This window comes from Bactrocera dorsalis, chromosome 2 (assembly GCF_023373825.1).
Source record: "Bactrocera dorsalis isolate Fly_Bdor chromosome 2, ASM2337382v1, whole genome shotgun sequence".
Taxonomy (NCBI): Eukaryota; Metazoa; Arthropoda; class Insecta; order Diptera; family Tephritidae; genus Bactrocera; species Bactrocera dorsalis.
Genome location: NC_064304.1, coordinates 22,822,841 through 22,843,638, shown reverse-complemented (window position 1 = coordinate 22,843,638; position 20,798 = coordinate 22,822,841). Strand labels below are relative to the sequence as shown.

Below are 20,798 nucleotides of genomic sequence, written 5' to 3'. Positions count from 1 at the left end.
TTAAAAAATATATTTTTTTAAATAAGCGTAAAGCGGTATTATTATTTAATATCTTTGTATGTATAACCACAAATTAAAATATAGTATAATCGAACGAAGAAAATTTGTTTATATGTTGTGGGGGGTATTGGTTGTGCTTGGTGTGCTCAAAGAGTTCAAAGTGGAGTGACTTAGTGTTTTTATTATTAATATAAGTTTGATACATGCAACGTAATCGCCCTCAGTTAAACTCAGGGTTGCAACTAATGCATTAAAAAATTAGTTTTAATAAAATTAGAAATAATTTTTTATTTTGTAATACCAAAATTTAATAAAAAAAATTTCAAATTTCTAATCCCAAATACCAGATTAAAAAAAAAATATTTCCTGAACAACAATAACAGTTTTATTTCCCTCCAATTTATTTATTAATTTTATTTTTAATACAAATTTTTGGGGCTTAATTATCTTTTTTATTATTCATTCAGGAAATACAATTGTTGTTGATCAGAAAATATTTTTTTTTTTAAATAAATTTCATTTTTAATCCGATTTTTGAGAAACAATTTTTTTTAATTAAAGTAATTTCTAATCCAAAAAATAGTATTAAAAAAAATTACAATTAAAAATTTAAAAAGGAAGTTTTTTTGGGATTAAACATTTTTCAAACCTTTAATTCCAAAAAGTTATAAAATAAAAAATATATTTTACGAAAAAAAATTTAAAAAACATTAAAAAATAATTAAAAAAAAAAGAAATTAAAAAAAAAATTGAAACCCAAAGATCGGATCGGAGTTTATGCATGTATGTATGTATAATTAAAAAAATTAAATAGTTTTTGGCATTAAATTTGTATTGAATACAATTTTTGTTTAATTTTCATTCCAAAAAATATAATAAAAAAAATCCAAAAAAACCCAAAAAATAAACTAAAATACAAAATAAAAAACATATTTAATCCCCAAAAAAAGTTTTAATTCAAAAATAAAATTAAAAAAACTGTTTAATCCTAAAAATCGAATTGAATAATTCCAAGCTTAAAATTAAAAATTATAAAAATATAAATTTCTTAGGATTTATTTTTTTAGAAATTATGGTTCGTTTTAGTTACGTAAACCTAACAGTAGTTTTGGGAGTACTTCTTTTCAAGCGGCTTCAAGGCGTCGAGGAACTTCGCCCACTAACATTACCCCCAATATCTCTTCTGTCGCCAGTAGTCGACAGCAATGGACGCTTGTTCTTGTCTGCGTTGAAAACCTGGGACACGAACTACTATATGACCGTTCTCGGATTAAAAAAAAAAAAACCTAACCTCTTCCCGGCTAAAATACGATAATCCATTTTACTAGTAAATTCGAGTTGATCATAAGTCTTAAGTCAATATGTCAAAATATGAGCGATTAATCAATAGAACGAAGACAATCGTTGTGACTTTCGTCAGTCAGTACCAAGAACGTCATAAACCCAAACTCTTCTTCAGTTGTTGATTTATGGCAGTGACAGAAAACATTATTGAAGTATTTTTGGAAGATTGCTGGTGAGCTTACAACCCTTAGCCGGTCGAAAATCCGGGTCCGCGTGGTTAATTAAACGCGATAATTATTATTACTTACCGATCCACACTGGGTTAGATACTCGAAATAACAGACCTTAATTGGAGTATGTTTTTGTAACTGTAATCCCCCAACACAAATTATTTTTTGAACAAATCCATTTAGCTTAAATTTTTTTTTGTATTGAAAAAGTGCTTTAAGAAATAAAAATAAAAGTTTGTATTAACATTTAACATGTACAGATAGAAATAAACATAAATAATATTCACGTAGACAATTCCAAGCTGAATTAATTTCTGTTAATACCAGTTAACTCTTTAAGGTTGTTTATCAAATATTTATTGTATTCCTTGTAATCCAATGGTGCGACAGATTGAACTGTCAGCTTATTACGTTGCATATCCTGAAAAAATTAAAAATAAAACAAAAAATAAGTAATTAAAAAACGAAAAGCCGCGCTGTACTTACACCAAACTGTTCCACTTTGCTGCGCAATTTAAATATATACGAATTGAAGTTGATAGAGGAGAGCACTTCTTCACCTTCTGGGGGATTGTTTTCGAGTAAATCACCGATTTCCTGTGACGAACGCTTCAACAGTTGTTCAGCCACTTCGCTGAAGCAAGTAACCCAACGATTTGATGTCCAATCGCCAATGCTCATCTGACATGGGGAAACCAAAACATTTAGACAATGAAATATGCAACAGTGGCAAAATTAATAAACTTACATTAATTAGTAGCCTGTATTTGAAGTTTGGGAAGACGGCATTACAACGCTCGCAACGATAATGTCCGTTATTCTCGTCGATAACCTTTTTGTTGCATTCCGCTTGCGGACAAGCCTTGTAGAAGGCATTCTGACATTTAACTATATGCACAACAGCTTTGCATTGGAAATAATCTGGCTTGTCACCAGAGCCCAAATTTCGGCTGCGTGCCTCGTGAAACGTTAACCACTCGGTGCTATAACCACCGCCAGCACCACCGGTTCTAAATTTTATAGGTTACATTATGTAATTAAAAAAAAATATATTAAAGTATTTTTCAACAAAAACAAACCTGGTGGAAATCATATTTGAAATGTGTTCACCGCCGCCGTTATCGAACCAGCCACGAAGCTTATGACCTTCCGGTATGTCTGGGTTTATTTTCATAACCGAGCCATTGCCCATGCTTATACTTTTACCGCCATTAAATTCAGTCACGCGTGCACCTTTTACTAAAATCACTGGTTGCACATAGCCATCGAAGTTAACAGCATCTTCGCCCCATAATGTTAAATTCACCTAAAAATTAACAAGGTTACTTACATAACTTTTTATATTTTATTATTTCAGCTTACAGCAGCATTGCTGGAGTCAACCAGTGTCAGTTCACGTTTTTTGAATTCCTTATTGGTAGTGCGAGAGGTAAATGTTTGTAGTTCACCAACTTCTTTGCAAATACCAATCGTATCTAGAAAAAAATTGTGAAGTGTTTTTTATCAATAGTTTTGCACATTATAACTTACCAACACTTGTACGCGCCTCTAGGTTCGCTAATTGCGATATAGGAACCAAATCGTATTTAATTTCTGGTATATCATTGTCGTCTTCCTCACAAGCTTGGATTTGTGTTTCACCAGTTAGTGTCATTTCATAATCATTTTTCAACGTGGTAAACTGTTTATTCGCAGGCTTCAGTTGACATTTCGATATATAGTAAACGCGGTCAACTTCAATTATATCATAATATTTCTCAGCTTGTTCACGGAACGCGGTTGCGCGTATCTCTCCAGATTCATCCATTAAATCCATGCTAAAAAGTTTACCTTCGCCCTTTGCATTACTCCAGGTGCGCATTGGACCTTTTGCCGTAACTCGCGCTTTAATAACCCATTTATTCTGGTATGGACTCAAGCTAGAGATAGGATGAGTAAGACCAGCGGTCAATGATTGGTTCAGAGTGTTGTTATTATTGTTGTTGTAAAGAGATGGCTTGGTATCAGCTTTCTTTGCAGCACTTGTTGCGGTAGGTTTCGTAGCAGCATTACTGTTGTTTGCACTCGCTTTACTTTGTGCTGCGGCTTCTTCGGTATACGAGACTGGTGTACCAATCTTTTTACCAACTTCAGTACCCGGATTCAATACACTCAATTCAAGTATTATGAGCACACGCCTAAAAATGTAATATTTAAAATAAGATTTAAAACACAAGTTTATATACATACTTTCCGGCATCTTTGCCGTTTACCACCGATGTTATATATTTGTCAACTCGCACTATAGTGTATTCCGATAGTTTACCTTCCGCATGCAAATGATTGAGTTGAGTTGCTAACATGGAATAACTGTTGATAAATTTTCCATCCGAAATAAGTAGACGCAAACGATCGGTTTCGCCGCCCGTAATTTTCTTTGTTCCCAGAATTTGCAAAACAGGCTTATCTACTTCCTCGCCTCGCATTATACGCTAAAAAATAGTTTAATAAAATTAAATATATACATACGTATCAATGCATTTTCTTTTATTTCACAATGCCGGAAGAGAATTTTCACCTCTATAACGCCCGTGGATAAAGGAGCTATGCCTGCCATATTTTATTATATATTTTTTTTTTTTGTAATTTAATGAACAAAAAGCTAGCTTCAATTATTTTCAATTGTACTTTACTTTCCGAAAAATTTCTCAAATATACGTAGTCTTACAAGAATTTACAATGTTTTTTGCAACCTCAGTACAAATATTCGCAGACGCTGTCAATCGATTTTAAAACAGGCGGGAATATGCACTCCGTATTCACTATAGAATGTACTAAAAGTAATGAAATGTTCGCATTAAGGAGATTTGCGGAGATCATACTTAAATAAACATTATCAAACTAAATTTGTTAAAATGTGAATACAAAATATAAAATCTAAATTAATTCTTAAACACCTTTATATTTTTTGTAATTTAAATATATAAAATTTGTTTCTGTTACCCTGTAAGAAGAATACGGTCACTTATTAAGTTAAACATTGTATTAGTTAATCAGTAGATAATAAATTGATAGATTACATTGGTGGCGCTTAGTGAAAATTAAATAATTGGAGAAATATTTTTTTCTCTTACAATAAAAGAACTTTTCCCAGTTGATGGAACTTGGTTAGGGCCGTTTCCTCCATGCCTGTTTAACAACCATTTGTCAGTTAAATTCTAGTTAATTTAATCAAGACTCCTTCTTTTGGTGAAAAGCCTTTTTTTACCAGAATTTAACTGACAAATTACTGCTAACCAGACATTAAGAAAACGGTCCTTAGTATCTAATCTATTTAATCTCATTCTTCTTCTTCATTCTTAACCATATGTTTAAATCTATCGTGCCCGGCGATAAATTGTGTGAATAAGAAGAAGGTAATATTTACCGAAAACAAAAGTAAATTTTTATACGATTAGAAATCTGTTGGCTGTTTTTTATAAAACGTAGAAATGGTAATTATTAATAATGATTTTATTGAATTATAATATTAATAACTACTTTTACATTTCAGGCACGTAATGCTGAGAAAGCAATGTAAGTAATTTTTACTTTTAGCATGTATGAAAAATATATATGTCGTCTGTTCCGTTTTTAGGACCACATTGGCGCGTTGGCGCGCAGCTAAGGAAGCCGAATCTGGAGAAAAAGATAGACGACCGTATCTAGCTTCAGAGTGCACTAGTTTACCAAAGTGTGAAAAATATCGCCTAGAGATCATTCGCGAAATATCTAAGAAGGTAGCCCAAATACAAAATGGTTAGTCAATGTTTGTAATTAGTTAAAGTAAATGCTAGAGAGATTTTTACTTTTTCAAATTTTAGCCGGTTTGGGCGAATTTCGGATACGAGATTTAAATGATGAAATAAATAAGTTACTGCGTGAAAAGCGACATTGGGAAAACCAAATTTCTGCTTTAGGAGGTCCTCATTACCGCCGTTATGGACCAAAAATGTTCGATGCGGAAGGACGTGAAGTTCCAGGAAATCGCGGTTATAAATATTTTGGTGCTGCTAAAGATCTACCCGGAGTGCGTGAACTCTTTGAACAAGAACCACCAGCACCACAGCGCAAAACACGTGCTGAGTTGATGAGAGATATAGATGCGGAATATTATGGTTATAGAGATGATGATGACGGTACTTTAATTCCGATGGAAGAGCGCATTGAACGTATAGCGATACAAAAAGCTCTTCAAGAATGGAAAGAGAAAATTGCACGGGATGGTCACGTTGATGAAGAAGAAGAAGAGGAAATATATGGTTCATTAAAGACGCCTGCTGATGACAACGACGATGATGCTGATGGACGTAAAACAGTATCAAATACTGAAGTTGGTAATGATCCTTTGGAACTGCTGGCACCCCGATTTACCGCACATGTTCCTGTACCAACGCAAAAAGATATTGAGGAAGCACTGTTGAAGAAACGAAAACAAGAGCTGCTGGAAAAATATGTGGGCAGTGAATAAAGTAATTGTATCTGTAATTACGTCTTATTACTTGAAAAGTACTAATAGGAGTAATCTTATATTTTTATTAATAATTAAATAGTAAAATATATTTTTCGTTTGAAGATTCTATTTTGAACAAAAGTCGATGAAGAATCAGTTAGGTTTTACTTCATGTGCTTAAAACTTATCCCATAGCTACTTATTTAAGCTTCTTTTGTTAAGATTTGGATAATACTTAAAATTTATTTGCTTTCGAATATTCATTTGCTACACAAATATAGCAAGAGCATCCAACAAAACAAATTATTACAAAATGAAACTTTTGTTTTGTGGATCCCCCAGTTGTTTTCCCGTTTTTTATTGAATTGGCATTACTTTTTGTTAAATGTCATCGTTGTCAAACACGGAAATTCTTCTTCTTCTCCTCAAGTCAACAGCGCAGTAGAAGAAGAAAGGAAAAATTTGTCATTTCGCATTTGGTGTAAAGAAAAAAGTGTAATAGTGAAAAAAGGCTGCGACAAAGCAATTAATAGTGAAAATTTATATAAATTTATACGAAAACCGTAATCAATATGTTAGCGTTAATTAACAGAATACTGGATTGGTTTAAGAGCATTTTCTGGAAAGAAGAAATGGAACTGACGCTGGTTGGATTACAATATTCAGGCAAAACAACGTTCGTGAATGTTATTGCAGTGAGTATTTTGCGATAGTGCGTGTGCGAAATCATTTTCCAAAACACCCACCCGTAATTCTAAACGCTAAAGCATTTGTTAATGCCCACACAAATAATGTGCGTTTATAGTGACACCCTAAGGCAATCCCATTTTTCTTTTCGGTGTGCGAAAAAAGATCCCTTATGACCAGCAACTAACGCCACTCCCCACCGAAATTTCTTCATTAAATATGCCTCTATTGCTCACTATAGTATTTGCTATTGCTTTGCGTCACTGCCCCCATAACAATCGTTATATACTTTGCAGCTATCAAACTACAAACATTTGTGCTTATATTCTGTGATTTGTTTATATGTTTTTATTGTAATTCACACTTGTACTAATTATGACTAGAGATTAGCTTACTTTTGGCTTCTGCACAGCAGACAATGTGAAGCTAACGAAAATATAGATATGAAAGACGGTTTTAATAGAAATCAATAAACTGTCATCTGATCGCACATGACTCGGCCCCTCTCTGCTCTAAGACACAATTGCTTCTTTAGCACGCACTTTTATTTGTACGGCTAAATTATATTTAATATACATATGTATGTATGCAAACAAAAAAGATACTAAAAAGAGCTATCCATTCGTCTAAATATTAAATGGTATGCAGGAAATCAAATTAAACATTACATTGGAATACATATATGTACATATGTATATATACATTTTGTTGATATAGGATTTGCTTTGTAATGTAATAATAAATGTACGGTACAAATGCTTACAAACAATCAAGTTTATTCCCTTCTTAGTTCTATCAAGCGATTGGGGTAATAAACTTTTAAGTTTGCCAATGACTCATATAGTGTTGTTGCATTTGTTGGTGATAACATAATGCAGTAAATATAATCCATTGTGTATATGTAGACCTGTTTGTATTTAAATACTGATTGCACTGTTGATCTCAATTACCTACTTACAATATTGAAAATATAAATACCATATATACATGATTGTACATACATACATATATACTTACATATTGAAACTATTGTTGTTGTTGCTTTTATTTATACAAGTATGTACTTTTATAATGCTTAATATTTTACTTTGCAGTCTGGACAATTTGCCGAGGATATGATACCGACTGTTGGTTTCAATATGCGTAAAATCACCAAAGGCAATGTTACTATTAAAGTTTGGGATATCGGCGGGCAACCAAGATTTAGATCGATGTGGGAGCGATATTGTCGCGGTGTAAATGCTATTGTGTAAATACTCGATTGCTTGTGATTTATGAAGATATTCCGATAACTGTAACAAATATTTAACAAATTTAGATATATGGTGGATGCAGCTGACTTGGATAAAATGGAGGCATCTAGAAATGAATTACACTCATTGCTAGACAAACCGCAACTAGCGGGTATACCTGTGTTGGTGCTAGGCAATAAACGTGATCTTCCAGGTGCACTTGATGAAACCGGCCTAATTGAGCGAATGTAAGCGTAATTTATAAATTTAAAACCTATTTACAAATAGATGTTTTAATTTTTCAGGAACCTAGCAAGTATACAAGACAGAGAAATTTGTTGTTACAGCATTTCATGTAAGGAAAAGGACAACATCGACATAACGCTGCAATGGTTGATCGCACACTCAAAAAGCCAAAGCCGTTAGAAAATTACGCCTATAGTTTACTAGTGCTGTTGCTGTAGAAAGCAAAATTTATGTGGCGTGAGCATAATTATAAGACAATGAAAACAACAAATAAATAACAATTAACAATTAAAACGAACAACAACAACAAAATGATAAAAACCGTAGAAACTGCAAAACAATTAGGCATTTTAATTAAACAAAAAATAAAACCAAAAAACATTCATTGCTGCACTTTGTATGAATCAAATGAGATATATGTATGCAGGTGTGATTACGCATGATGAAACACTAAATAGATAAACAATATATTCGTTTAAAGTGAATTGACAAAAATGAAAGGTCAAAATTACAACTAAAGAAAACCACAAATTATTTAGCTAAAAATACATTTCCAATCGTGCATTTGTGATTACGAATTACATCTTGAAAGCTTTATTCAAACAAGTTAATTTATTTCGAAATTGATAAAAGAAAAGTGTGGTGAAAATTGGTTTTTGCACGTTTAATTCATTTAGTACAAAAAAATTCAAATTCAACAAAATTGTAAAATGCAACACAGCAAAATTATTAAATATGCACTGAACTGTATGTATGTCAAACTTTTAGTTTAAAACTCATTTGTCCACTTTCAATGTCTCAATTCTTAAGTTTAGACAAATCTAAACAGGAATCGTTTTCTAGCGCTCGGTGTGATTACAAAATATTATATATATAACTATATTATTTACATTTAAATGCTATATTTAGAAATTTCATTTATATTTACATATGTATGTATATTTTTAATTCGAATTTGTAGGCTACATTTTCTCTTACGAAAGTTCGCTAGGAACCTACCTTGTTGAGTACGCGTCTATATTGTTTTTTGATAACTATATTAAGCGCAAACTGGTGGTTAATAAAATAATTTTAACAAATGAAAATAAGCCCACTTTAAACGCAAGACACTGTACGAAGTGCATTACTACACGTTTGATATCGAAATGTGAATCACAATTATTAAGCATTGTTTATTGTATGTATTTAATCGAGTTATAAAAGGAAAACACAAAAAGACAACGCATGAACACCTTTCTCGTGTAAAATACAACCAACGATAAGCGTTTTATTGTCGTCTTTTCTTATTTAGCATATGTGCGTGTGTACACGGTTTTGCAAAAAGTGTGCACATGCTGTTGTCACATACGTTGAATTGGTTTAAATGATTTATTCATCAACATTTGTGTTTACACAAGGACTCATAGGCATAGTGTTTAAAACATGGAAAGTTCTCAAAAGATAGTAATGCTTAGTAATAACAAAATAACAAAAAAGGTAAATAAAAGTGTAAACAAAACGATTATATATGAACAATTCTAAGTAAAATAAATAACTTTAAATAAAAACCACAATTTCGACTTCTCCATTTAATAAAATAAAAATAAATAGTATTTACTAACTTTGTGAAAAAGAAATTTTTCTAACCGCGGGTGTTAAGGATAATTTTTATTTTCTAAGTAGTGTATATTAAGCTTGTCCCGAAGTTTGTAATCCACAGAAAGAAACACATCGGAGACCCTATAAAATATATACATATGTATGCACATAAACGATCAGCACAACGAGCTGAGTTGATATAGCCATGTCCGTCTGTCTGTGTACATGCAAATTAATCCCTCTGTTTATGAGATATCGATCTGAATTTTTGGTTATTTATCGGAACTGCTTATATTGAATTACTATTATAAAAACTGTACGTCTACTATACAAACTGTACGATCAAAATCAAATTCTTGTATGGAAAGTTTTTTTATTGGTGAAGGGTATGTTAGCTTCGGTTCAACCTTTATCTAACTTTTTTCTATTCTTTAATTATGCTGCTCTTTATAGAATTATTGAAATTTTCTTTATTGGCCACATTGTGTTTTTATTATTCCAGCTGAATATTAATTTATTCTAAATCATATCTTCGTTGATTTATTAGTTTTCCACGTGTCTTTTACTGGTTTTTATAAGAAAGTATTACAATGACAAATTATAAAGGCGGGCAGTTGGCATTTGACCTCTTCGTGAATCGATGTGCTGTATTATAATTAAAGGGTCATAAATATCAAATAATCGTATAAAAATTAGTTGAAGTAATAAATATTTAATTTTAAAATTCGAAATTATATTCGAAAATTAATCGAAAAAGTCACGCGAAAATTTTAAACCTATCAGTCCAGCCGTCTCAAAGAAATTTTCCTCACCGACTCTGAAAACAGGATTTCCGGAAAAACGTGTTTAAAGTGTTCACAAATATTTCCGAAACTATTTGTCGAACCAACTTAAAATTTCCGGATAATATTTTTCAACATTATATCGAATGTAAGCAAGCCAAAAAATTTTTGTTGGAAAAACACAAGTGAATCCTAGATCGCTTAAATAAAAAAAATGTAATCTTATGACAGTGAATACAAATGCATACATATGTAAGTATGCTTTGTGAGTCACTTCTATGCCACCCATATAGCCAAGGCCTGCCAATATGAGTAAATTCAGGAAGCCAACAACTTTTTGACACAAACTGAATTGCATTTACAATTTACAACAGCCTTGCCTATGACATGTCTTTAAATCACTAATTATTTATGCAGGTAGCAGTGTAGCCACTGCCTGATTCCAAGAAATATTGAACTGCTCACACACTCACACAAATTTACTGGTGGCTGCTTTGTTCCTATGCAACGGGATGCGCTGGGCGATTTGTTTGTATGCATAACTTTGATTGAGGTGAGCTCATAAATATTTTTCTAATGTTTAATGAAGGAATTTAGGTGTAAGGCATTTCCGTTCTGTGCTCGATTACCATAAATATACGCATGTACATTTATTGCTTTTGAATTCTGCTACTTATTCCTTTTTAATGGGCAGTTCAATAAATCTTTGTAACGTAGCGTGTCGTTTCTTCGAAACATTAAGAATGTGCACGTATTGATTTGATGAATGTGCAGCATACACTTGTTTAAATGCGCTGAGCATACAGTAAGAGCTAATGAAGGATATCAACCTAGACTCATTGTCTGCTAGAAAATATTTTCGATACGAAAAACGGTAGTTATTTTATATTTTCCAATCTTCGTGATGGCTGCGACAAAATAACCTTTAACATTTTAATTTATGAAATCTAAAAGGATCTACCCATCTTCTACTAAAAAATAAACATTAAAATAAATTCTTACTTTTTATTAGGTAAATGTGCAGAAAAAAGGTATGATTCAGTTACAACACAAAACTTTCGTAATTGAACCACACATAAAAAAAAACTTATAAAATATGCCATTTTAATTAAAATCTCAGCCTTAACATTTATATTTGACAATAAGCTAGGTAAGTGCAACATAAATAAACATACACATATATGTAGATTTGTAAAAATTGATAATTATAGTTTGCTTTGCTGAAGTAATTAAATGAATTACTTAAACCTTTGAGTACAAAGCTAATTGGTCAATGAGTCGATGTGAATTTTATTAGATATACTCTCATCGTTGTATTCCAACCGCGATTTAATCATTTTATTTTTTTCCGTTATTCTTGAATGAAATTCATTGCTATTTTTGATGCAGCTGAATGGTGTTCTTTTCATAGCATTTTCATTAGAGTCTTTTTGTTTCAATTTAAGTGATTTCATATTCTTAGGCCCATTTTCCGAATTTTCAGATGTCACACGTTGCGGCGATATTTGCAATTCTTTTGTAATACGGCGTGTGGGTAATGGAAATTTTTCATTAGCGCGTGAGCGACGCATACGTTTATGTGTAATTTTTCTAAATAGTTGACCTTGTCGATCGGGCTTCTTTGCTTCCACGGCAGTCTTTTGATTATTTGAACTAACTGAGCAAATACTATTATCACTCATGTCAAGCGAAAGTGTTGCTAGTATGCTTTCTAACAGAACGCTTTCGGTAGTTTCATCGTCATCATCGTTGAACATTATAGGTGTTCGGTCAACACCAAATGTGGGCGAACGTGGATCAATCTCATCTTGTATAATTTTTGGTGTGCGTTGAGGTGAAACGCGCTTAGGTATTAGAACATCTTCTTTTTCAGTTAAAGACTCTTCTTTACAGGATTCTGAACACTCAATAACTTCTTCAATAGTTTCGATCTTTGTTTCTACTTCATAAGTAGTATTTTTAGGTGCAAAATCTATGTTATTACTCATTTTATCAATCGCATCATTGAATTCTTCTACGGATGCAACTGAATTCATATCATCTGCATTTTTATTTGAAGGCAATTCTATGTTAGGTTCCGATTTTAGGTCCTCCGATGTGATAGGTTGTGGTTGAGTGCCGGCAAATAAATCAGCAAATGTATCATCTAGGTTTAAAATTTTATCTTGCGAGTCGTCAAATGATATCGGCGTACGATTGAATTGATAACCAGGTGAACGTGGATCGTTTAGGTTGTAGGAAAATCCTTTGAAGATTCTTTTACGCAGTTGTGCAACGGCACTCTCGGAATCACGATTCACTTCAACATTTTGTAAGCCGACGGTAGTTTGATTTTTCGTTGAAAAGATCTATAAAATAAGTGACGAAATTACTGTAATTACATATATTATTTAATGCTAGTTTAGCAATAATTACACTGATAGGAGTTCTGCACATATTTGGCGAACGTGGATCTTGTACATCATTAATTTCCTCATATTCAAATGTATTTTCCATGACAATTGGCACACATGATGAACCAGTCGGCACTATAGGTGTCTCTGGCAAATAAGTTCCCTCAATTTTCGTTTGTTTGGCGCCCATGATAAATTTTTCTCTATGTTGAATAAATTGGCTGCGCTTATTTACTATTTTGTCGACAAAACGCAAATTATGAAAATATAGCGCAACTTTTTCGTTTTTCAAATTATAATGGCGGTTGTTTTAAGGCGAAGTTGGCTGCAATTTCGGCAAAGAACAGATGTTAAAATAAGGCTGCCTGATCGCTTGTACGTGACTAGTTTGTTTTTCTTCGAGTATACGTATAAATTGTATAACAGTTTATGTTATACAAACATGCATTTATTTATAAGCTTATATAATATATATGTATATAGTATTTACGTAGACTTTGCAAAGTAGCCTTAAATATGAAAGTAAGGCATATACGTACATACATAACAGAAATCTTTTGAATAATAATAATTTACAGCGGCAAAATATTAATAATTTTGTTAAAAGCTCAAATAATTCTTTCAAATAAAAATACAAAAAATATCATGTCAAATAGCATCAGAGTTTGGCAATATTCATATAATAGTTCCTAAGGAGCTTCAAACAGAGCAAGAGACAGTCCAAAGAGCAATTTTTGGGAATAAAAAAGTCTTTCTATCAATCGTTTAAAAATTTCCAGGTTATACCTATTTTAAGGCTAATTAACCGATATTGTTAACCTAAAAGTATAGATATGGTACTCTATACAAATAGGTGCAGGTCTCGCCGTGGGAACTGCAGGAACTCAACAATTTAAGGAGAGTAATTTTGTACAGCAAACTGATGTCGGAACTCAATGTGCAAAAGAGGCTGAAAAATGCCAATGGCGTCCTCTACGCATGCAAGAAGATACTAGGATCAACATGGGTCTTATCACCTGGCTTTGTGCATTGGTGTTACACAACGGTAGTCAAGCCAATCTTGTTTTATGGTGCTATGATGTGGTGGATCGCTGGTCCTCAGCATAACGGGAGGTCTAAGAACCACTACAACGGCTGCACTAGAATATATACAGGGATCCGGGTCACAAGGACATTTTGAGAAACGAAGGAGCTGATGAGATTGCCAAAAGTGCCATCCGCTTGGATACCAAACCTAGTATTGGAAATATGCAAGACTTCGCATAATAAAGGGTGTTTTTTAGATTTTGTTATAAAGATAAGGTTAGCTCAAATAAATTGCAGCCGAGAGGAAGAATTTTCCACTAAGTTTTGTCAGCAATCATGTGCTGATTATTCTCTTCTAAGGCGTAGACAACCGAATTCACATAGTCTCACAAAAAAGAGTTCATGCTCACCATCTTTGAGGCCACGCCACATTAACGATCCCCTCCAACCGAAAGTAAACTTCATCATTGGACAAAAATTTCTTTTGAAAATCGGAATTGGCGACCTCTGTCGTTTTGGATCTGTTCACCGAACGGGCGCTTAATGGTCTTTCGGCCTTAACTCCTGCACGGGTTGGATTTTGCCTGTCTTCGAGCCAAATTCATTCCCCATAATCTGTCATAAAGTTAATGTGCTCAGCTCCAATTGTTGCTCGCCATAGCGGATGGACGTATTTGGGTTTTTTGCGCATTGTAGGGCACCTCTCAGGATGCGTATTATCTACTAGAGCGAACTCGGTGGAAACCCTTCCATGGTTAATCGAATTATTACTTATTCCCGAATTACTACTACTACAGCTGCCTTTGTTCCCAGCTCTTTTAGTTTGTTTGCATATTTCGCTTTTCATGTTCAATATTTTAGGTTAAGTTACGACAAAAATGGAAAAAGTGGCCAATTCGCGTGAGCCAACATCCATTTGAAGAGCATGAATCCCTACACTTACATACAGTCTCACGTTCATAAGCATTAGCTGTTAATTAACACTAAGCAACCGTTATAAATCGGTGTCAAAATCAGCTCGGCAAAAATTAAAAAATTTATAAATGAACTTTTTTTCAACCTAGGCCGGTAGGTAACGCCTTTTGACCTGAACAAGCTGTCCGTTAGTCATTATTTTGGCATGTTTGTATGTTTTTGCACATACGACGATTACAACAAACAGCATTGCCGATCACAATGTCGGCGATAACCAAAAACTGGTATGCAAATTTTTTCACTTAAAAGTTTGTCCAACAAGCCGCCACATTTATTTGAATAAACTGCGCCGGGACCGAGATCTCTTTGCTGTGGCGATGATTTTACGCAAACAAATTATAAAGAAATAAACATAAGAAAGCATGAAGAGCGGCTAACGCAGCAGCGGTAATGACCAACAAGGCAAGAAAAAATTACAAAAAAAAAAATATTTAAAGAAAAAAATAATAATAAAATAAAAAATAAAAAATAAATATCAAAAAAAAAAAACAAAAAAACCTAAAAAAGAAGCTTTAAAAAGTCAGCTGTGTGTCTTGGCGCAAAGTCCGTAAGGGTGCAAGTCGTCCGGCTTATTAATATTCAAGCGTATTTAAAGCGTAGTTAGCCAGAAATTTTGGCCACCTTCCAAGTGCGGCCGAAACGCCCAAAGAGCTTACTAACTTCATACATACATAGCATATGTATTTGCGAACACGCGCATTGCTGGTTGTCTAAGCCTTGTTGGCGCTACCGTTCTTTTGAAGTTTGCGCAGCTGCCGCCAACATTACAGCGCTGACAAAATACGCTGGGTGCATGCGAAAACTTATTTAATTATAATTCTTTTTTGCATTTGCATTTCCATTGCAAATATTAGCGTAATGTCAAAGAAAAAGCCGAAATTTGGCGGAAGGCGCGTCGTCGTGCGTTGCGCATGCGCACACACGCGTCCGCAGCGTGCGGCTGACCCAACAGCGCACCTTTAAATGTCACCGCCAGCTCGTCTGAGTGTGTGCTTCTTTTCTATATAAAAAATTAATTTTTTTTATATTTTTTTTATTTTGATTTCTTGTGCGTTAGGCTCCTTTTTACATGCTGTGTACTTGTGCCGCATAAAAGCAAGCAATGAAATCGCGCGCATATGGCACACCATTTACACAACTCATTAACTAAGTGCTAGTAATTCTTCTCCTTTTTTATTTTAATTTTGCATACAGTCTTTTTTAGCGCTCAATGCTTCTTGTTGTGGCAGTTATGTTTTTGCCGAAAAGTTGTCTCATAAAAAAATTAGTATAAAGCGGTTACGTGATTGCCGGGTGTACGCGTACTTTATGTCGCTTTAATAAACAATTCTTTCTGGTTTTTAATTTTTTCCGTAGCTTTTTTTTTGTTGCAGTTAATACTTGCCTTGTGGCCTGTTCTATAAGCGAGTCTTTTGTGCGCTTGACTTCATTGCGTCCGATGGCTTTTGGCTTGTGTCTTAGCAGTGCCGTGAAATGTTCATAAATTTACTGGTACAATTGTGGTCACACTTCGAGATTTCTATCGCACAAATGTAGTTGTTTATTTTAATTGAAGAAAATAAAAAAAAGTAAAAAAAAAAGTAAAAAAATAAAATAACAAACTTTATGTTTTTGTTGCGCTGGGTTTTGCTCGCAGCCATGTAGTATTACTACAATGTTAATGCTTAAATGTTACGTAAGTATGTATGCGCCAAAGTATGCAAATTACTATAAACGCTGACCGCTGAAACATTTATGAAAACATTGTTTTATTAAAAGCATGTCAGTTCAGCTACATATATTGAGTATTTGCAAAAAAAGAAATTAGTTAAAAATAAAAAAGCATTAAGGAGGTATTCTACTCTAGAAAAATTCGATTTTTTTGATATATTTAAAGTTTAGACCCTTAAGAAAATATCCTCCAAAGGATTTTTAAAAATTAAAATTATTTTAAGAGTTACAGTTACTTTAGTGACGCAGTACCTAGCCCGGTAGGTAGGTAGACTCACTTTTTTAAACGCGTTTTTCTTGAAACTACTTTTTTCCACACGGTATCGGCATTATCTCAAGTTCTATACAACCGATTTACTTGAAATTTTGTGTGAACCTTCTTTATATAATCCTTTATCTTTATATAATCCTTAATCCTTTGTTTTTAATATTTTAAAAAATTTAGGAATTTCAAAAAAAAGCGTAAAAAATGGTTTTTATTTTCAGGCAGTCGCCATTTTTCAAAAAAAAAAATTTCATGTTGCCTGAGGTAGGGACTATAACAGCATCCTTACTGATTAAGAATTTCTTTTGATTTTTTTTTCAGACCACCAGGAGAGTCACGATCAATGTCACCAGGATGCGCCATTTTTTTACACCTGTCTCTCCCCTCTCCCTCTAATTATTTTAATTTTTAATATTTTTTTTACAAAATTTTTTTTTTCTGTGTTCTTAAGATATCAATAAAAACACCATAAAAAATGGATAGTAAAATTATGTTTTGGTTTTTTTTATAAATAAAATTCAAAAAACTGCCCAAATTTGATTTCTAGAGTAGAATACCCCCTTAACTTCGACTGCACTGGAGCTATAATACCCACTTATAGTCTTATAGCCAATATATGTTGAATTAAATATAAGAACGTAACCGGCCAACCAATTGCATCGTCTCAGTATGACCCTCCGAAAAATCAGTGATTTTCGCGATATTTTTTTTTAATGTTGAAATTAACTAATCGGTCCGATTTTTGTTTTGAACAAATTGATTGTTTGCATTTAGTGTTGCCGTAATGGGGCAAGTTTTCCTCATCAGTCATAATCCAATACAAAAACGAATTCTTTTTGTAGCGTTCACGCAGTATTTCTGTCTTGCAAAAACGTCTTTCGTCTCTTGCCTTCAATTCATATGACAGCTAATTTCTTCACTTTTAAATGTATCTGGATTGCTTGAGTGATTCTCAAAGATTCTGCGAGCTCGAGTTCAGCTGGAGCCTGTTCATATTAAACGTTGACTTTTGGCTGAGAGTTTCGTCATATAAAAAGCAGAAAGAAGAATTTACCCAAGAGCACTTTTCCAGGCATAAAATTTGAAATGAGTGAAAAAAATTATTGTTGTTTATGCGTCAAATGAGTGACATATGCCGAAGAAGAAGCACAAGAATAGTAGCTTTCCAACGCAACTTCAGTATTTTGGAACAATAAAATAAATTGTAAATCTAGGCAAATATTCATATTGACCTTTAAATTTTCGGTAAGAAGAAAAGTAAAAATATTGCTTTTCTTTGAAAACAGCAAAATATTGAAATTCCACTAACAAGCTTATGTTGGTTAATAATAATGTTCAAATGTGTGCTAATGTTCCCAAACAAATGCTTTGGATGATTTTTGTTGTTTTCTTTCCTTCCGATCGGTATTTAAAATTATTGATGGATATCTGCAAAGGAGTGTATTTAGTGTCGGATGTAGTGGGATTCTATATTTGATTTTAATCGATATTATTATTCAACATACTTGCTATCCACCGATTATCATATAGTGATTTCGAACTTATTGATTCTTCGAAAAAATATCGGAATTATCCCTCCATTGCCTACAAATTTCTCTCCTGCGAGCATTCTTTTGCGATCCGAGAAAACAAAAAAGTCGCAGGCAACCTGCTGCAAGCAATTTTGTTTCATTTTAATTTTTTAATAGATAATACTTTGCTCCTCCAAATATCCATGAACTATATGTTCAACACGTTACTTTGATAGCTTTGCAGTGTCAGCTATCTGGATGATCTTCATTTCACTTTCTTTCTGAGTTCTAGCGAATGGTTGGTTAGCACACACTTTAACACTCTTCAACACATTTTGAGGTATTCGCAGCATTTTTTGATGTCAAAGCTTAGGAATCAAAATTAAGCATGTCTGCTTGCCTTGCAACCCTGCGCACATCATTTTAAAGCAGCTTGCATGCATTATTCGCTCAGTTTACAGAAGACTTAAGACACGAACTTGCTCAACAGTTCTTGATATAATATTTATAAATTTAAAGAATGGCGAATATAAATAACTAATTGCCTCACACTTTTTGAGTGTACATTTTAATATTTTTTCAGATTTGTGTGCTACATTTTTGTTAAAACTACCAAATAACTGTGTTGTGTGTGAATATCTATTGCATTGATTGCAGTTTTGAGAAAAATTTTAGTATGTTATTTTAAAGTTGTCTAAATATGAAAAAAGTCATTTTTCATTGAATTTTGAGCCTCTTGTTCTTATGTATATCGTGTTGTTGTTCTGTTTCAGTTGATTATTTCGGCGGGGACGCGTTGCTTTTTTCAGATTTTGAAGTGCTTTGACTGAAGTTTTCAAACCAATTACCTTTCTTCTCTGAAAATATATGCCCTTCATGTCAATTTACACAAAAAAAGTAAAATAATTGTTAAATACATAATAAATACTAAAGAAACCTTCAACTCTTACCAACATTGATTTCGATTCCATTCAAGAAACCAAGAATTTCACACGCCAAATAAGCAAATTCCTACTCACCGCCGACTTACTTAATCAACTGCGAGTTATTTTAAGTCCAAATTAAGTTCTCAGGTGTGAAGGTTTTCATTGCTCGCATTTAATTGATGACATTGCGGAGGAATTTCCAATGGCATTTTGTTGCTGTCTTACAATCAAACCGAATTCGTACAAACTTACCCACTTGCCGTGTGGCTACATTGTGTTGCATAGCTGGTTGTTGTTGCCGTCGCGTGTTTTTTTTTTTGTTTTGTGTTTGTTAAACAAGACCGAGAATGTATTGTAGGTGACACCTCTTACTTTCCGAGACAATGTGTTCGTTTATTGCTTTTCTTTTGCTACAAAACTTTGCTTGGTTGTGTGTGTGTGTGTGCGTATGTGCGCTTGCTGTGGCATGCCACAGCAGCGGTGTTGTGAGGTATTTGTGGTACAGATTTTTGTACAATGTCAATCGATTGCAATCACTTAATTTTCTTATTTATGTTTTGTTTATATTTAAGGGTGCGTGCAGCAGTTTACAGTAAGGCATGAAGGTGTACAACAACTTACATACACATTTCGACTGTTAAAAAGAGTAAAAGTAAAGTATTTGGTGCATAAATGCTTTACTTGTTTAATTTTTTTTTTTAATATTTTCAGTAAAAAAGTGGAAAAAAGTTAAATTAGTTGGTGTGTTTGCGCTGCATAGATTTTCTCAATGAGCGAGAGCACTTCTAGGAATTGTTAATGATCCCAACGAATCCTGTCGAAACTCGCTTTTAATTTCACGCATAATTTAGGCAAACTCTTGTTTGCGCATCGTGGTTCTGTGTTACGAGGACAGTGTGATATGTTTGCCTTTTAGAAATCTTCTTGTAGTAAGCTCAAATGCAACACTGGTGCTGTTAACTAGTAGCTGTTAATGAAGCGTATTCCAAGTTTAGTAAATCGTATTATTTGAACTTTAAGAACAGTGGCGTAGCTACAACTTCGGGCGCCCGGGGATAAGGATGTTCTGCCGCCCACTTTGCCTACCTACCTACAAGTTTCATGAGGTGGTTCGAACAAAAGGGAATTTTTACAAAATGTCTTCGATATTTATAAAATGTAGAAACTAGAAGCCACGCAAATTCTGCGGTTCCAAAACTCTCACAATACAGTTTTTGAGGAAATTGATAGTAAATTTACAGGACATCTTATTAAAAGCCATAAAAAAAACCCATTTTCGCCCTATACCTTGTACACTTTTGACACAATTTTCAGGAATTTTTACCCGAATTGGGGTTTTTAAATACCATTTTTGGCGCGAAGATCGTTTTGCCGCCCCCCAAGACGTTATTTGAAAAACTTACCTTTAGTTGTAACTCAGCAGGCAATACGAATGCTTATATTCTTAAGTTCATTCGGAGATTCGGGCAAACTGCATTCGGC

General features: G+C 33.4%; 4 protein-coding genes across 6 annotated transcripts; 2 read left to right on the top strand and 2 right to left on the bottom strand.

Moving 5' to 3' along the window:
* Positions 1-1,692: 1,692 nt before the first annotated feature.
* On the bottom strand, positions 1,693-9,287 carry LOC105230989 (replication protein A 70 kDa DNA-binding subunit). 3 transcript variants are annotated; one of them, XM_049449150.1, is made up of 8 exons: positions 9,150-9,287; positions 3,744-3,985; positions 3,045-3,691; positions 2,877-2,989; positions 2,594-2,820; positions 2,263-2,524; positions 2,001-2,195; positions 1,693-1,935 (listed from the first exon to the last, which is right to left on the bottom strand). In XM_049449150.1, exons 2-8 carry the CDS (start codon positions 3,977-3,979, stop codon positions 1,822-1,824), a joined length of 1,794 nt encoding a protein of 597 aa, XP_049305107.1. In that variant the 5' UTR covers positions 3,980-3,985; positions 9,150-9,287; the 3' UTR covers positions 1,693-1,821. The 3 variants fall into 3 exon arrangements, with proteins under 3 accessions (XP_049305107.1, XP_049305108.1, XP_011210352.2); XM_049449151.1 differs by lacking the exon at positions 9,150-9,287 and adding an exon at positions 7,690-7,712; XM_011212050.4 differs by lacking the exon at positions 9,150-9,287 and adding an exon at positions 4,072-4,312.
* Positions 4,851-6,092, top strand: LOC105230988 (pre-mRNA-splicing factor ISY1 homolog). The gene is made up of 4 exons (XM_011212049.4): positions 4,851-4,987; positions 5,047-5,069; positions 5,131-5,291; positions 5,357-6,092. The coding sequence occupies exons 1-4, from the start codon at positions 4,985-4,987 to the stop codon at positions 6,001-6,003; spliced, it is 834 nt and encodes a 277-aa protein (XP_011210351.2). The 5' UTR covers positions 4,851-4,984; the 3' UTR covers positions 6,004-6,092.
* LOC105230987 (ADP-ribosylation factor-like protein 8) lies at positions 6,407-9,703 on the top strand. Its single transcript, XM_011212048.4, has 4 exons — positions 6,407-6,680; positions 7,767-7,921; positions 7,991-8,152; positions 8,210-9,703. The coding sequence occupies exons 1-4, from the start codon at positions 6,558-6,560 to the stop codon at positions 8,328-8,330; spliced, it is 561 nt and encodes a 186-aa protein (XP_011210350.1). The 5' UTR covers positions 6,407-6,557; the 3' UTR covers positions 8,331-9,703.
* A 1,798-nt stretch (positions 9,704-11,501) lies between these two features.
* On the bottom strand, positions 11,502-13,215 carry LOC105230986 (uncharacterized). The gene is made up of 2 exons (XM_011212047.4): positions 12,926-13,215; positions 11,502-12,858 (listed from the first exon to the last, which is right to left on the bottom strand). Exons 1-2 carry the CDS (start codon positions 13,091-13,093, stop codon positions 11,773-11,775), a joined length of 1,254 nt encoding a protein of 417 aa, XP_011210349.2. The 5' UTR covers positions 13,094-13,215; the 3' UTR covers positions 11,502-11,772.
* Positions 13,216-20,798: the final 7,583 nt, after the last annotated feature.

Coding starts and splice junctions, on each gene's coding strand:
- LOC105230987 (XM_011212048.4), top strand. CDS start 6,558: ATGTTAGCGTTAATTAACAGAATACTGGATTGGTTTAAGAGCATTTTC. Junction 6,681..7,766: donor CGTTCGTGAATGTTATTGCA/GTGAGTATTTTG, acceptor TTTACTTTGCAG/TCTGGACAATTTGCCGAGGA. Junction 7,922..7,990: donor CGCGGTGTAAATGCTATTGT/GTAAATACTCGA, acceptor TAACAAATTTAG/ATATATGGTGGATGCAGCTG.
- LOC105230989 (XM_011212050.4), bottom strand. CDS start 4,110: ATGGCAGGCATAGCTCCTTTATCCACGGGCGTTATAGAG. Junction 3,986..4,071: donor TATCCACGGGCGTTATAGAG/GTGAAAATTCTC, acceptor ACTATTTTTTAG/CGTATAATGCGAGGCGAGGA. Junction 2,990..3,044: donor AGAGGCGCGTACAAGTGTTG/GTAAGTTATAAT, acceptor ATTTTTTTCTAG/ATACGATTGGTATTTGCAAA.
- LOC105230986 (XM_011212047.4), bottom strand. CDS start 13,093: ATGGGCGCCAAACAAACGAAAATTGAGGGAACTTATTTGCCAGAGACA. Junction 12,859..12,925: donor TGTGCAGAACTCCTATCAGT/GTAATTATTGCT, acceptor CTTATTTTATAG/ATCTTTTCAACGAAAAATCA.
- LOC105230988 (XM_011212049.4), top strand. Junction 5,070..5,130: donor CGTAATGCTGAGAAAGCAAT/GTAAGTAATTTT, acceptor TTCCGTTTTTAG/GACCACATTGGCGCGTTGGC. Junction 5,292..5,356: donor GGTAGCCCAAATACAAAATG/GTTAGTCAATGT, acceptor TTCAAATTTTAG/CCGGTTTGGGCGAATTTCGG.